General features: G+C 37.4%; 1 protein-coding gene across 5 annotated transcripts in view; it reads left to right on the forward strand.

The window, feature by feature from the left end:
* The window catches only part of ncor2 (nuclear receptor corepressor 2), a 124,156-nt gene that overhangs the window by 15,947 nt on the left and 90,591 nt on the right, over positions 1–17,618 (forward strand). For 4 of the 5 annotated variants that reach the window (XM_067395116.1, XM_067395121.1, XM_067395120.1 and 1 more), the window contains exons 2-3: positions 14,057–14,253; positions 15,472–15,602. In XM_067395116.1, the coding sequence (XP_067251217.1) occupies positions 14,152–14,253; positions 15,472–15,602 (233 nt within the window). In that variant the 5' untranslated portion in view covers positions 14,057–14,151. Of the gene's footprint in view, positions 1–3,997; positions 4,134–14,056; positions 14,254–15,471; positions 15,603–17,618 lie in introns of those variants that run through there. The other variant, XM_067395117.1, reaches the window with a different exon arrangement.

A 17,618-nucleotide genomic window follows, 5' to 3' on the forward strand; every position in this document is an offset into this window, starting at 1 on the left:
TATGATATTGTAATTGTTTATTTAACAATCTGACATAATCGAGTATGTCCCCTACTTTACAAAAACCAACCAAACAAACACACACATTGAGTGCATGCATGCACTAAATAACGCAGTTTAGTAGGATAGTCTAGTGCGCGTGCATATTTAGAGTGCACGATTTGACTGCGTGATTTAGTCTATTAAAATGCATTTAGAATAACCTCAAAATTAAAGATAAAAAATACCCCTGTATGTCTTTTATATGTGTATAATTTAATATAGTTAACCAATATTACACAGAGCACCATTTTTCTCCAAATATCAGCATGATTACAAATGTGATATTGATTTTATACAATGTACAGTTTAATAAACAAGCAGTTTATATTAATTGACTTACATTTTAGACACCAAATCGCCTGTTTCGCTCAATGAATCAGCTGTTTGAATGACTCAAATCTCAATGACTCGCTTATTAACAGTGATTCGCTGCCACCTACTGGCGGGTTTAATTTCACATTTTAAAGTATCTTTTCATTTTATAAATAATTTCAAATAATAGTATTTAATTTTTTATATTTTCAACATTGCAAATCTATATTTATGCATCTGTAACTACTCTTGACTGAATAACGTTAATAAAGTTTAATCTATAGTTAATTATATAGTTATACATTAGATTACAATTTCTGTACCTGAAAATCTCCTGTTTAAGCCTACATAAAAATCTGAAAAGCACTGTTTATTTCATTTGTTTATTCTGTTGTATTTATTTGTGCTGTTACTTGTAATTAGATTATTTGTTCCTATTTAATTACTTACTGTTTACTTGTTTAAAAATATTTGAGTTAACCTAGTAACTTTTGGTGTCCGTTACATGTATCAAAAACAATAACTTAGGCTTATTTTATAGGCCTGTGTTCTTTTCTTTTACTTTATTATTATTTTATTTTTTTTATTTTGGGGCCAGCAAAATTTTGGTAGGGCAAGTAAAAATTTGAACCACTGGGCGATCTGGCCAGCAGAAAAAATCCTTAGCGTTGAGCCCTGATGTGTAAGGGTTTACATTTGAGAGGGCTTCACGGAGTATCATATGAAGTGTGTTAGACTGTAGACGGATGTTGTCGGTCTTCAGATCATTGTTATGTTAAGCACTGATGATGTCATGCTAACAGAATGCCAAAGGGTTGTTTGGGTGCACCTGTATAAACGGCACAAGAGCAAAGCAGCTATCACTGAGCATCTTTCACTATGTGAGTTACAGATCTCTCTATCTTCATCTCTTTTCAAATTTCTTCACCATGTTAGTTTACAGTGCATTAACTAACTAATGTACAACTTTTGCAGAGGTTGTATTAGTAAATGTTGAAATTAGCATTTAAGATTAGTAAATCCTATAGAAGTTGTATTAATTGTTAGCTCATGTTCACTAATGTTAACAAATGAAACCTTTAGTTTGAAGCATTAATAAAAGCTGTTTTTGATTTATGCCTGAAAGAGGAAATCTTTGCAGAAAATGTGATCACATAAGCGTTAATTTAGCTGATTGCAACAAACTTGCATTTCAGCACACATTTTTAGATAGCCCAGGATACGATGAACGGCGAAGAGAGAAGAAGAAATAGGGGTCAGTGAGTTCAGACACACACATGCACTCAGCAAGTGTCAAGCAGAGGTGTAAGAAAAGAAGAGGGGGAGTGGAGAGATTGTGAGCTCTTGAGTTACCCTCAGCAACCATGACCCTTGGTTTGGTTTCTGCACAAAAGAAGACAGCCTTAGAGACAAAGGCACTTAGAGAATTGAGACTTTCCCAGTTCCAAAAGCCCCTCTCCCCAGCCTCTCTCTAATATCCATTCATAGCTTTACTGTAAAGTCTTCGTCTGTGACGTCTCTCTCTCCAGACTGTGGAGGATGTGAGCGCTTGGCTCAGGGGGAAATTCCAGACTGCTAAGAAGAGGCTTGCAGGTTATTGATGGTGGAATCTCATTTTCTGCTCGGCCGCTGCTGAAAAATGGTTGTCTGAAGCAGCTTTGGCAGACAAAAGGGTAGCTCTGCCGACAGCCAGCGGGAGTGTGTTTGGGGTTTGGAGTGCTAGAAGAGAGGCTACTGGTGTTCCCCTGCTAACTGTGTGTGTTTTGTTTTGATGAGAGGAAACGGGTGGAGATGTTTATCACACGCGCACACACACACACACACCTGATGCAACTCTCATTCATCCTGTGGGAGGTTTTGAGATGTGTGCATGGTTGTTTGTTTTGTGTTCAGTGACTTTTAATCTGCACCTGAGACTATTTATGTACATATTGTATTTATGTGGTTTTTGAGGGCAGTGTGAACACTCATCCACACATTCTTACTTGGGATGTTTATTTTGTTTTGTTTTTTTTCCTGACCATTAACCAACGCTTGTTAACCGACAAGATTGTTAAATTAGAATTAAATTAGAATGGATCAGTGTCTGTGACCCATTTAAAATGTCAACATTTGTTTCCATGGGTTTAGTTTTACATGTGCAAATAGACAACAACAGAAATAAACAACAGAAATAATTCACACATCACACACATTCAGCACTTCTGAATGAAGAAAAACAGGAAAAAAAAATTATATATAATTAATATAATATATATAAGGAATGGGCCTATATGCAAAATATTCACTTAAATAACAGAAGAAAAAAAAACTGTGCTGCTACTAGTATATGCTGAGTTTCAGTTCATTTATATGACACGTTTCACAAACCAGTTCAGGGAAAGAAACTGAGATGGCAGAAAGCGGCATCTGTTTTTTTTTTTTTTTTTTTTTTTTTTTTTATAAAAAAACAGGAAATTTTACAAAAGCTCAATGTTTTGTTTTAATCATGTAAAAAGTAAAATTAAAAGTAAACCCTTTACAGTTTTGAATGATGTCTTATTTTTATCTGTATGAGCATAATTGACAGAGTATTTTAAGTCGTTTCCACAAGTAATTGCACAGGTGCCTTGCACACAACATACAAATTCTAACATTGCTAACTTGACATCGCAGCCTGTTATCAAAATAAAAACCAAACAAACATAAAAAGTTACATTGCCAGGGCTCGACAAAAAGGACTGCCCAAACTGTCACTGGCCCGATCGGGCCAGTGCTGCATCGTCATGAAAGTTTGTCATTTGCATGTATGTTTAAGCCTTGCCAATTTAAATATTCACTATATTGAAAATAAAAATATTAAATGTAATTAGTTAAGTATTAATGCTATTAATATTAGTATTGCATTTACACTGCAAGACTTAATACACAGATCTATTTTGACATTTCTTTTGTCCCTTCTATTGCTATGGTCACATTTTCAGTATTTTCATATTTAGCCTCGCATTTTAATTAAGGGGTGGGAACCTTTTGGAATCTCACAATTTGATTCAAATCGATTCTTTGGGTCATGATTTGCTTAAATCGATTCTCGATTATTAATTAATAAATTAGTAATTTTTTTGTTGCTTTGTGTTTATTTTATGAAACCTTGCCAAGGCCTGTCGTGTTCCAAAAAGTTTGATTAAATTGCTGGAAAAAGCCAAGCTACCATCACATTATCTAGGTCAACTTCAGTAAAAATGGACTGGTGCATTTAAATAATTCATTTTTGTTTTAGTGTGATTGATCTCTATTTTTAAAGTGCATGCGAACATAAGTTAGATGGACTTGTTTGGCCACTGCATCATGTCTTGCTATTTTTGTATTTCAGTGTCTTTGTTTAAAGCAGTTTAGTTTCTTGACACCCTCTCTGTAATAGTGTTGAATGAGCACGTGATTAACTGTTTAATGTTTTATTTTTGTGGTGCGAATGAAGTGTTCTCAGTTACTGCCATTTGTACAACATTCCTAGTCATGAGAGTGTTTTGTGGTTCACACTGTGACAAGTGTTTGTGTGTGCATGCATACACAAGATTCTAGCATCACTCTGTTTTCAGGCTGTCTACATCCTGTGTTACCTCTATAGTTGTGAAGTTGTGTACGCTGTACCCTGCCATCACAGACACGTGGAAGCACCTTGTGGTTCATTATGTGACCTTGATCAAAACAGTCATGGTTTTGCTCTCTCACACAGAAAGACACTGATCGTGAATGATGCAGGCAGAAAGGATTAGCGTAGATTATCCTGCACATTATTGGTAAGTCATTCACTCTGCCGTTATGCAACACAAATTCTTCTCTCTTTGTGTGTGCTTGTTAAAGGGACCAGGTTGTATGCATGCTTATGAGCGTATAGTAACTGTAGTTGTTCCTTGTAGGTCTGTTATAGATTATTTGTTTATGATTATTTGTATATCATTAGTTCATACGTGCTGTTTGGGGATCTTCTGTGTGGTTCTTCATGATGCTTTTTGTCAAAACACGAGTGCTGAAAATGGTCTAGCCGTTGATGTACAGGTGGGTGGGGGTTGTGTCCGTGCTGGTGTGTTTTGAGTGGTGGGGGATGGGGGAGATGTCTATGTATTTGAGAGCAGAGTGGAAATACTGTCAGGATGTCGGGTTGTAATGTAAGCCAATGTGCCATAAATGTGCGTAGTTAGTGTTACTGGACACCAAAACAGTAGGAAATGATGGTACTTCCCGGTTTGGACTTCAAAAATCAGGACTCACTGTTAGCTTTTTGTCTTTTTTTTTTTTTTTTTAATTATCTTTTATTTATTTTTGGTCAAACTTGACAACCTCTGCATACAGTTTATTGGCCTTTTCCCATTTGGCATCCATTCAGAAACTCCTTAAATATGAATTATGGTAGTGTGGTTTATCAGCAGTGTTGGAAGGCAGATGGCTGATGATGGGATTTGAAGGTGAATATGATTAGCATTCGTCGCTCTGAATGTAATTTTGCACAGAGCTGTAAGCGTTTGACTCGAGTCCAGATCTGTAAATATGGGTGCGAGAATGCGGACAGTAGTAGACAGTTTTAACTGTGTTAAGAGGGGGAGGGTGTTTTTATTCACAGCCCGTCACAGAGGTCAGACAGCTGCCCTGCACTGTGACCCCAAATAAGCTACAGGGGCCGCTGGCTGAAAGAACAATGGAAAGGTCAGATGAGAGGGGAAAGAGGGAGGAAAGGAGAGAGAGGGGGTGGTACAGAGGAGAGAACAGAAAGAGGCACTGAAAAGGGGAAATACAGTCTGTCTTGTCTGTCTGTCTCTCTCTCTCACACACACACACACACACACACACACACACACACACACACTCACACTCACACTCACACACATACACATACACATACACATACACATACACATACACACACTCACACAGACACAGGACAGGTCTTTACCAGCGGGCCCACTATAGACACAAAAACCTCATCTACTTGCAGTCACTGAGTGCATGTAAGCAATAGTGATATTAAAAGCTTTGCTGGATGCAGGTGAAGGTGCATCCTAACAGCTGTCATGTCATTCATCCTGCTCGACGAATGTGTGTGTGTTTGAGCACCAAAAAAACTGCTCCTGTTTAAAGGCTTGTTCCACAAAATTCACACACCAAAGACTTGTTAATGCAAAAGCTTGCATCTTACTAGTTAATGTGTAATGTAAATAAAACATCAACCTGCATGAGGAGTAAAGATGCTTTGTCAATTGAATTTTTGATTTTAACATCTTGTAAATAGGTCTTTAGAACAGGAAGGAGGCTGTTTGTTTTCCTCTGTCAAAAATGGTCTTCAGCGGATGAATGCAGTCATCCACACACAAACTACCCTACCCATGTAGGGTAATAATATTAACTTATCCTATTTATTCATGAAATAAAAAATAATAACTCAGGAAAGATCATAAAACAAAGTGCTTTTATATTTTAAAATCTGTACATTTATATGTAAAAGACACTGAGTAACTGATTTGAAAAGTTAGTAATAAAAATGGTCCACGAGAAATATTAATTTTCTCATAGATTCTCATTTCCAGTAATAATAATATGAAGTAAATAAATGAGTAAATAAACAAGTACATAAGCAAATTAATGATCAAATAATTAATTGCATTAACTAATGATAATATTGTGTATCGGCAATCTCACCAGTCCCTTGCTATGGTTATCATTGTCATTCAGATTCAATTGCACATTTAAATATGGTTGTCAATCCAGAAACTTTGCAATGTGTAGTCAGCAGCTTGAAAAATAAATATTTGTATACAGAAAGCGAGCAAAGATCGCTGCTATCACTGAAGCTGTCAATTACAACGCAAAGTACACAAAGCAGCTCCTTTGCGAAAAATCCAATTATAACCAATGAAGCTGTCTACGCTGTGCATTGAACAAACGATAATGGGAGGTTTTTTTAAAGCTTTTTAGTTGCAGAATGGCAAAATATTTTCTATGCTGGAAAAACCCTGAAAAAATTATTATGCACCAAATTGATCAAAAGGGAGAGTAAAATGTCATGTCGTGTCTGGGGCTCCGTATTAAAGAATTCTGAAAAATGTATTACTTTTTCCACAAAAATTTTGGGCAGCACAACTGTTTTTGTGAAAGTTGTAATTGATGATAACAATAGATCTTTCTTGAACACAAAATCATAGAGGTGTGATTAAAATATCAATATACTTGAATATCGCGATATGTTTGCAGATACTGTATCAATTCTCAAAAAAACTGTATTGGTATTTTATTATTTGTTTACATCCAAGATTTTTGGCAGTGACTTTGTTGGGTATAAACTAGAGCTGCACGATTAATCATATCGCAGTCGCAATCGCGATGTCAAGCTTGTGAGATTATATGACGCAAAATGCTGCGATTTTATGAAATAAAATAATAATAAGTTAATAAATAAATAAAAAAATAAAAAAATACATGTGTGCAGACAACAACCCATTATCTGCGAGCTGTTTGCCCATTTTATACACCGCTAATAAAAAGAAGGCCAGTTAGTTTCAGTTTAGGCAGTGGCATGTGTGGCGCGCATGGTCATGACTTTTCCGATCTGTGACGTCATAACCGTGATGTGATCCGAACCGTGAGTTTTGTGATCCGTTGAACCACTACAGATTAGTAAAGAAACAAATATCTTAAATGGGATTATAACAAGTTTGCAGTAGTGCAAAGATGTTATTTAATTTCATAAAAATATTTTAATTTGAAAACGCTTTTGTTTGCTGTTGTTGCTAGTTTGAGTTGAGAAATACACATTTCAGCATTATCAGTAATCTGTGTGTGTATTTTCATTGAGAACCAAGCAAGATGACTCATGATACTATTTGTTTATTATATCGCTATCGCAAATCGCAATCGCAATATTGACCTCAATAATCGCAATATGACATTTTCCCCAAATCGTGCAGCCCTAAACCTGACTGCTAGATAGTTGTTTTTGTTCTGAAAGCTTTACTTAGTGCGGACATTATTCCACCAACCAACCTCTAATGTTAGTTGTTCCTGATTCAGTTTTTCCATCTCAGAACTGGAAAGGTCCATTCGGCAGAAAGGCTAAATGAGAAAAATCCAGATAATCTGTGAAGAGTTGCTTTATTTGGAAGGAGATTGATCCGTACTGACAGAATGAGAAGGAAGAGCTTCGTCTCCGTATATATTTCTGCCTCAAGACATTCCTTTTCCACCAGAGGATGATATACAGCCTGTCTTCAGAGGATAGAAATTAGATTGACAACATTTCTACTGTCTAAATGTGGTGCACTAATTAATACACAACATGCTTCACAGAGAGTGTCAGATTCAAACTAAAAGCCAGACTTAACATTCGAGCTTAAACACTGAAGGTGGGAAATTAGAGGTGATAATGACAGTGCTGATTGAAGTGGCATTTTGTGCCATGGGATTATGGGAGATGTTGTGGCGTAGACATCGGTGATGCAGATGGATGGGAACATGCACACTGCCAACCCATCTCACGCTGTCTCTGACATTACGGGGCCAGCAGGAGGGACCTGATCCCAGCTCATCAGCTGATGCCTTTCTTCCAGCACTTACACCTCACATTTATTACGTCCATCATGACACAGAAGAACTGGGCTTGGCTTTTGTGAGTCAATAAAATGCAAGATGTCAACCTAAAATGTGTGTTTGAATGATAGAAATACACAGTGGTTAGTGGTAAGGCAGTTAGCACTGGTTCTTTCCAGTTCTTTCAAGCTGAGTGTTTATCAGCAGAACGAGAGGCGGAAAAAGGTAGGAAGAGAGATGTAACACGAGCGAGGTGGAGAGAAAATAAGGGAGAGTGATCGTACAAAAGCCAGCCACTCCTAGAAAGGGAGAATAAAGAGTTGGGAATGAGTGAGTGCTGTGATTGAAAGAGGGAGAACGAGAGAAAAGAGAGAGAGAGAGAGAGAGAGAGAGAGAGAGAGAGAGAGAGCGAGAGAGAGGGGTAAGTGAGTTCATTCGTGCTGTTGGCAGGCAGCCATGAGTTTGCCTGTGGGTGTCTGTATCCGTGCCAGGGCATGTGTTTCCCCTTCTGTCTGAGGGCCTAGTCTCTCTTTCTCATACAGATATCTCCTCTTTTCTTTCTCATTCCACAGGAATACTTTCCAGGTCTTTTGCTGTTCCTCACTCTTTTTTCACTCTTCCTCTTTCTTGTTATCTTTCACTTTCTCTCCCAGTCTCTCTCTCTCCTCCTCTCTCTCTTTTTGTTGTAGCAGTTGTGGTTTTTTCCTTCACAAAGCTAGATGATGCCAGAGAACAGTGGTAAGTTTGTTTCCAGATTTCCACAGTTCATACTGTGCCAGTAGATCAGCCATACCGGACACATGTGCACTTCACACCCAGTGTCTTCCTTTTTAAATAAATCTTTTAAATCTTTGGGAGGCTGGTTTATGAAGCCTGTCAACAGACTCATGATTAAGCCCCTAATGCAAAACTGATGCTGATTGTAAATAATTACAAAAACAAAGCTAATTGTATGATAACCACCTCAGTGTGATCTTATTGAACGTTTGTTCTGTTCTGAATTGACCGTTCACAAAGAACTGCCACCTTTAGTTAATGTTGTTACATCCGACAAGCCATGCCGATCTCACACCACACATTATGTTCTCACGCAGTGAAAACCACATCACGAAGCAAGGAGGACACTGACAACACATCGACAGAAAAGACAGAGCAGGTTACTTTTGATATGAAAAAAAAGTCTCAAATTTCAAATTTTGTCTTTTTTTTTTTAAAGAAATATAAACAATAAATACCATTTTGTGGCTCTTTAATGTGTTGTGACCGATCGCTGTATTGCCTCAGTTCAAGCGCCTCGTGAACTGGTCATCTCTTCCTACTAGTTAATTTATAGCATCAAATAAACATGAAAGAACATCAAAAGCAATGTTGTTTCAACCACGGAAAGACGTCAGTACACACTATTTTTCAAGTTCAAGTCCACCTTCATTAATCTGCTAACTCCCCTGACTGCTTTGCCGGACAAAATGGCGGATTAAGCCTTATGATTGGTTAGATTGCCTGTCAATCAAACTCCCAGCAAAGGGTCAATTAGCATCTTCTGTCATGACCTTCTCTCATTATATGTATATATATAAAAAAAAATTAAATTGTTTTGATCAAATAAATGTAGCCTGGGTGAACTTAAGAGCCGTTTTTTTAAAACATTAAAAAATATTTCTGATCTCCAAAATTTGAACAGTATTTTGTTTGGATACAGTTAATGACAAGTTGAAATTGTTATATGTGGTTATCTTCAGCATCACAACTCATGCAAAACAGATTTAACCCAGAGTTTTCGTTTAAGAAGTGGTCTTATTTCAAAAACAAAGAATTTTTTATGTGTGATTGATTTGACACTGCATGTGGCTTCATGTGTTATTCTACAATGTGCCTTCAGGATGATAAAGGCTTTTTGTTTCTCCTCAGAGCTCCAAACATTCCTGGACTATTGAATCTCCTCCCCAGCACACATACACCCAGCACAGTAAAGCACGGCCAAGCGTTCTGCTCTTTCCATGTAAATCATTCAGTGACAGACAGGAAGGAAGAGGGACGGTAGTGTGCCTCGCTTTGTGTAGTAAAAGAGCCACAGGGGTTTAGAGTAGAGGACCTGAATTTGTTTTAATGTCAAAGAATTTGACAACACTTGAGGACCTTGTTTTAAGTTTTAATGTACAGAGTAGACAAGGGCTGCATGATATATCGAAATTGCGATGTGCACATCCACGATAGTTACATGGCAGGATGTGTGATGTCAAGTATAGAGATCATTAATCTGTACGGAACAGACACCACGTTTCAAAAATGTGATTCTCGGATTAATTGCAAAGTTTGACCATCATACAATGAAAGGTTATCATTTGAATGTGTTTCAGGTCCTGTCAGTGTAAACATTCAAGCGATTTTATACCATTTGAGCTGTTTTCTGTGCTCACTGAGCAATGCAGATGCACGTAAACACCGAATGCTGTTCTCTCCACGTCTATTTGTGCCTGAACAGACATGCAAAAAAAATAAAAAATCGTCAAAATGCACTTAAACATCGAGTATTCTCCTAAACACAGTTGCTTATGGCTTAGGTGAACAATTGAGAAAGAAAAAACTAGAGTGTGTAACAACATTTTGGATCCACGCATTTGGTCTTAAAGTGACAGCAGCCTATTATTCCTGCTGCGTTTTGCATCATGAATGTTAACAAACAAAAGACAAAGAGAAATATAACATTTGTAGTTTTAACACAGATTAATTATATTTAATTTATACAGTGAAGACTATGCAGTGTTATTTTTATATTTGGTTATTTCATTTTTACCTGAATACTGTTAGACTTACCTGAAAAATATAAAGCATAACTTATTTCTTTTGTATCTTTATTCTATTATATTCATCAAGGCCTGTAATTTGTTCATTATTTTCTGTGTATTCACTCACCTACAAAATCACCCGAATCATCCTAGAACGATTAATTCTTTCTAAATAGAGCTATTCAAGTCATCTGGTGAATCTTTTTCATATCGCAATATATATATATATATCAAAGAAAAACAAAATATTGCAATGACAGGTTTTTTTTTTTTCCTTTTTTTTTTTCTTTTTTCAATATCGTGCAGCCTTAGAGTAGACACACAACTGTTCTGTCTATAGAGATGGACTTCTCTCACATGGTAATTTGTGTGTCTATGAGAGAGAGGTCAGGGGGCCCCTTGAGATGGCAGTGGGTTTGTATGTCTATTGAGCAGGAGGGATAATGACACACAGCAATCACAGGGGGAAAAGCCCATTCAGAGAAGTGTGTCTGTTTGGGTGATCTACCAACTTTTTACCCACAACTGATCACCACAGATCTGTATGTCACCACGGTTCCCAAGATACTTGTCTTCACATCGGCTGTCTCTTTCTTTTACCTCAGATAAGGCATCAAATAATCAGTTTATTATTTTTGTGATTAATCGAGTAATCAGATATTTTTATTTATTTTTAATTTTTTGTGGTAATAAAAATAGACCTAAGTAAACAATAGAGTTTAAAATTACTTGTATAGTTGTTGGTTCAAATAAAGTATCATATGGTAATCATATGGTTTTATAGAACAACACTGTTAAAATACATAATATTAGGGGTGTAACGATATATCGCAGTACGATATTTCACGATGCAAAAATGTTACGATATGTATCGTAGAATGATGCATGGAAGTGGCAGTGAGAGAAGCTGGGCTGTCACCGCATATTAAGGGTGTGTCTCAATCAGCTCTGTAGTCCAGTAAGTGTTTCGCGCACACATCGAATCTTGCAAGCAGGTTTAAACATTTCTTGCGTCAGTCTCTTGCTTGGTCACGTGAGAAAAGTCTTGGCTTTCTTTCACTGCAGTGCCACAGCAACAGCTGAGCTCACAGAAAAGCAAAAGATGCTTGCTTTAAGAAGTTCTGTGGGGCCGTTCACATATTGCGTCTTTTCTGCAAGCAAGTCAGTTATTTCAAATGTAGTCACGCGGCAGTTGCGCTCATAATGGAAGCAACACGGTCGCGACACGCATGCAGTGCGTTTTCCAGGTGCATCGAGATGAAAAATTATCAACTTTTCAGAATGCCACAAGCGCACCGCAGGTCATGTGACAAGAACCAACCGATCAGCTTCGGCTTTTCTGTAACAAAACATCGAACAGCTGATCATAGCTGTACAGGGTGGTTTTTATATCTTATCTCCATAAATATATCTATTAGTAAAGGTAATGCAAGGGCTAGAAATCAAATTATCTTTTGCTGAAACTTCCTACTCTTCTCGGAGAGTGCAGTTCATGGTTGCATAGCAACGACCGACGCCACGGGAGCACAAGCGCTTTGGAAAGAAGCGGTGCGGCCGCGTCTTCCATGCATTTTTAGATGCGATATGTGATCATGTTAAATTTAACTTTTTTTTTTTTTAAACCTTGAAATGTGATCTTGTATGTACAACAAGGAAAATTATTGAAATTTGTTAATATTTTTTTTAAATAAATCTATTTTTTTCAAAATATCGTGATACGTATCGTATCGTGAACTCAGTATCGAGATACGTACCGTATCGTGACCTGAGCGTATCGTTACACCCCTACATAATATAATATAAAAATCAACTTATGTACATTAAGTATTATAACAAATGCTTGCAGAGTGTGCCAATGGCCTGGTGATTGTTGTTGTCCCACTTTACAGCAGATCAAATCCTTGTTTAATATTGGCCAAACAACATTTAATTCAGATGTTCACTTAATCTTTAATATTTGGCCACTTTATGATAGAAATGCTACAGCCACTGTAATTTCTTGAACAAAAATATGTGGACATCAAAACATGCAATAATATTATAATTTTTACATTATAATCTCTTTTTTTAAATAGATAAAATTTAGAATTACACTTTATATATTAATGTTGTTAGGCTGTTAGGTTAATGTTGTTAATACCATCTCTATTCTTGTCACCTGTTGAAGACATCTTTAGTGAAACCCAAGTGAAAGGGGCAATGGTCTGCTATTTCACTTCATCTTTCTGAGCTGTAGGAACACCATCATACCACAAGTGGGCCTGTATTTGAACAAAACAAGCCACACTACTTGGCTTCTTGTTACAAAGCAACCCTGCGGGTAACATCTGTTTGCGATGGTCCTTGTAAGGTCACTGCTTTAACATTATGTGAACCCATCCTTTAGGTCTCACTTGCTTGTGACGTTTTTGCATGAGCATTGTATTCATGTCCGTTGAATTCATGGGCATTGCATGGTTTGTTTGGGATTCATCCATGCTGGGTTGGCACTCTCAACACCTGGGGCTTTGCTTTTCTTGTCTCCAGTTCACACTGTGGTGAAAAGTGTTGATGAGCTCCTTTTGGAAACTGGGCTTGTGAAAACACCACCTCTGATTGACACTGTCAGACTTTTAAGACTGCATTGTGTTCTTGGCTCTCCACTCTCTCCTGTCTGACAGTTAAGTGATGCTTTGAGAACACAAAAAAACTGGTAGATTAAATGGATTTTAATGGAAACGTAGAGGTAAATGTAAAGTTCTTTGCTGCAGTTTTATTCTAGTTCAGCTGATATTTTCTCTGCCATCTCAATAGAACATGTTGTAAAACTGCTCATGGTCTTGAGAGTTAAGCATACATTTTACAGTAAGCTCTTTTGCCTGATTTCACAAAGTTGATGAATATTAAATGATCCAGGCATTGTTTAATTTGATTTGTCTTTCCTCATTCAAGTAGGCTGTAGAGCTGTAGAGAAAATAGCCAGTCAGGGATGTTACCAAGATAGTCGCTAAACTGACTTGCCTTAAAGGGACTTCGAATATTAACTTAGTTTAGCCATACTGTGTATTTTTGTTGTACCTGTGAAAAAAGGGAGTTTCAGCATGCAGCACAGCACACCATCTGCCCTAATGAGGATAAAAAGAGATGAGAGGGGGATACAGAGTGATCCATTCATTCACACAGTTTGCCTACTTGTATCCGGCCAGCAGCAGGTGTTGCTCTCTCTCTCTTGTGATCAGACTCTCAGTTGTTCTCTCTGGGTTTTCTTAAATTAGGTCCAATTAGATATTTTGTGATTTTTTTTTAGATTGTGTTAATAAATTGTATTATTATTATTAACAACAATTAATCTACAATGTTTTCTCTCTTGTTCCTTCCAGGTCGGTGACTGCCAGGACTCAACACCCCATGATGCACAGCGTTTGTGACAAGACCACACCCACTTTTAGAGTGTAGAGGAAGTTGCATCGTCAGCATGTCCTCGCACCCTCATACAGTGCCTCAGGGTCGGAGGGCAGTGGACGCTCGTCACCTTCCTAGTCCTGCCACCCTTCCTCTGCAGCTGAGAGCCCATACGGTACTGCACTTACTGGCTACAAAACAAAAACTTGAAAATCGCATTAGTTATCATTAACAAGTCACCTGTTACTTTGACCAATGAGCTAAAAAGTGTTACACTAACTGTTATACAGTATGTAATAGTAATGTGTGTCTGTGGCTGTTATACACTACTAAGCATTCAAACACTCTTACGACATTCAGATAGATCTGAACATTGACTTGACTGGTTTGGTTTATCTTGAGAAAGGTAAGAATTATCTTGCATAGGATGTGTCCTGTTAATCATGTGAGATTTGACCCTCAGCCATCATCTTCATCCAGCAGAGATTACCATTTGCTCTTATTAAACACACTGAAGATCTAGATCAGTGGGACTCAACCCTAGCCATCCAAGTGAAACACTTCCTCATCCAAACCTTTGTTCATGTTGGAATATATCTGACATAAAGCAGATGTTGTTTTCGTATAACGTTTGACTCCAAAAAATTGGTCATTCTTAATATTAGTCATAATAAAATTTAGCCTAAACTAGCAATATAACTAGTAACTGTGTAACACTTCAGAGTTTGAGACTCTTAATTAGTTAATTCTAATTGATGGATTAGTTTTCTGAGTAGGTGCATGACTGATAGGACGTGAGCAATTTCACACAAAAAGTAAGACTTTAAGCTGCAACTAAAGGGCTGTATGATATCTGTAAGCTTTGGGTTGAGTATCAAGGACTTAGAATAATTATTCTCAGAATTTAGCACTGATCTGGGATTTTTTTCCCTTTTTTCATGTCGTAAGGAGCATGATTTAATCTGGAAACATTGCATTTAATATAGAATAGAATCATCTAACTGCTGGTAACACTTTACAATAAAGTTCATTAGTTGAACATTAGTTAATGTATTAACTAACATGAACAACATGAGCAATACATTTGTTACTATACTTTCTAATCTTCGTTAATGTTAGTTAATGAAAATACAGTTGTTCATTGTTCATGTTAGTTCACAGTGCATTAACTAATGTTAACAAGATTTTTATAATGTATTAGTAAATGTTGAAATTAACATTAACAAAGATTAATAAATGCTGCATAAGTGGTTCATTATTAGTTCATGTTAACTAATGTAGTTACCTAATGAACCTTATTGTAAAGTGTTAACATATAACTTATACTTCAGCCAGCACATTCTTCATACAATTTCATTTTCTGAGTATTTGAAATGTGTCATGTTTATTTTAGGATGTTGGTGGACTGGTGGACTACCACCCTCATGCTCGGGACTATGGTTCCCATCTGCCCCATGGCTCCCTGTCCCAGCCTCACCGCCGCAGACCATCCCTTTTGTCTGAATTTCAGCCAGGCAGTGAAAGGTACACACAAACAAACAAACACTTTGTGGCAGCCACAGCCACAGCCTTGCACTGAGATTTTATCTATTCAGTCCCATTTATGTCCTTCTGGCTAGTTGCACATTCTGGCCACAATCTATTTTTAGAGCCCTTCAAAAATGTGGCCAAAGACTGTGACCACAATGACCAACATAGAGGGGACTTGCTTTAGGGAAGCATGTATTAGTCCTGGACATAAAGTCCTGTTTTGTCACTGCCCATGTCAGTTTTACTCTGCTTCCTTGGCTCAAGGAGGTGACTGAAGCAGTCTACTGCTCTTATGTAATGCTTATGCAATGACACTGTAGAATGTCACCTTTGATATGATGGGATGAATTTTCTTCTAGCGTGGTCTCTGAAGTGGTACTCCAGTGGGAATGTCTGTGCAATCCTTTAGTGTCTTTACCAGTACCTATCTATCAAAGGAAGGAGCCATATTAGTTGTTTGTTTATTTAGTCTACATCTGTGTTGCCATAAACATTATAAAATCAATAGTTTTTTAACCTTTCACTTACTGAAAGGCACCATGAAATGAAAATGTACCCTATTTTCTAAATGGACAGTGCTGGGGAAAGTTACTTTTAAAAGTAATGCATTACAGTATTACATTACTCCCTAAAAAAGTAACTAATTGCATTGCTTAGTTACCTTTTATGGAAAGTAATACTTTATATTACTTTTGCATTACTTTTTCTCTCCTGGGCTGGGCTTTCCTGTTTGTTTGTTTTTAATAACAACAAAAAAGTTCTATTTTTGGCAAATGTAAGGGCCCTTTCACACCAAGTGAAATGAATAAGCCTCAGGCTGAAAGGTAGTAATGCGTTACTTTACTATAGGCGTGTGACGGTAACAAAGCTTTTATCACAGTATACAGTATTATCACGATATTGAAATAATTTTCCAAAGAAGTGTTGTCATAGTATAACAGGTTTAAAAACTCTTTTTCTTATAATAAAAAGAACTCTGAACATTTAAATACAATAAAGCAAAACACAAAAAATGTATAAAGTAAAATGTTTCAAAGAGACTAAACTGCAAAAACTGCTCGTGAGGCGTGTGTTGATCAATCGCTCCAGCTCCTCGTTCAGCTCCCGCAACACTCGGTCCTGCTCTGCTTCAGACTACAGTAACGTTAATAATCGCTTCCACGAACATGAGTTCTTCCAGACTTCAATCCCTATTCTTTTGCACCGTCCGTTGAGATGGAGACCACATGTCCCAAGTTTCCACTCTAAAACTTTACGTCATCAAACTACGCCTTTGTTTTGAATAGGCTTCTAGCGACCTCTAGCGGAAAAAAATATCACAAATTGTACCTTTAAGTCTTTAAGTATTAGGTATTTGGTGCCGTGATGAACAGCATTGCAAATTCAAAAAAACTGAATGGCTTTGTTTCTGGGGTAACCGCTGCATTTCTGTTGTCAGAAAGTTAAGGTGCACTTTCATTCAGCGTGTCTCCTTCACTCATTCCGGCATGTGCTTCTCATGCGCGTTGGGCTTGTTTACATCTGAGTGCACGTGTCCTTTTGACGCAGCATACAGCGGTGTTGTGCATTTTATACAGTTGATGGGGAAAGTATTCTTAAAACGTATTATAAAAATGTGAATATTTCATAATAAATAATTATTCACGGTATTTTGAAGTGCCCACGATAACAATATCGTGCATATTCATATCGTATTACCAAATATTGGCACGTCTACTTTACTAGTAACTTGAAAAAGTAATCTAATTACTAGGAGTCGACCGATTATCGGCGCCGATATTAAGCATTTTTATTGTTATCGTCATCGGCCATTTTCAAAACCGATTTGCCGATAAAACCATTTTATTTTGAAATGCACGATCTGGCACTGATCCAGCCACCTCAGTCAGTGCGCACCGCTCTGTGGCCTAGACTAAGCCCCGCCCATCGTCCGTCTGATTTGTTGGGAGTCACGAGCCTGGCCAATCAATACGGCTGGAAAATGTTCCGCTCTCACACCGAAAGCACAGG

Source organism: Chanodichthys erythropterus, chromosome 9, assembly GCF_024489055.1.
Source record: "Chanodichthys erythropterus isolate Z2021 chromosome 9, ASM2448905v1, whole genome shotgun sequence".
NCBI lineage: Eukaryota > Metazoa > Chordata > Actinopteri > Cypriniformes > Xenocyprididae > Chanodichthys > Chanodichthys erythropterus.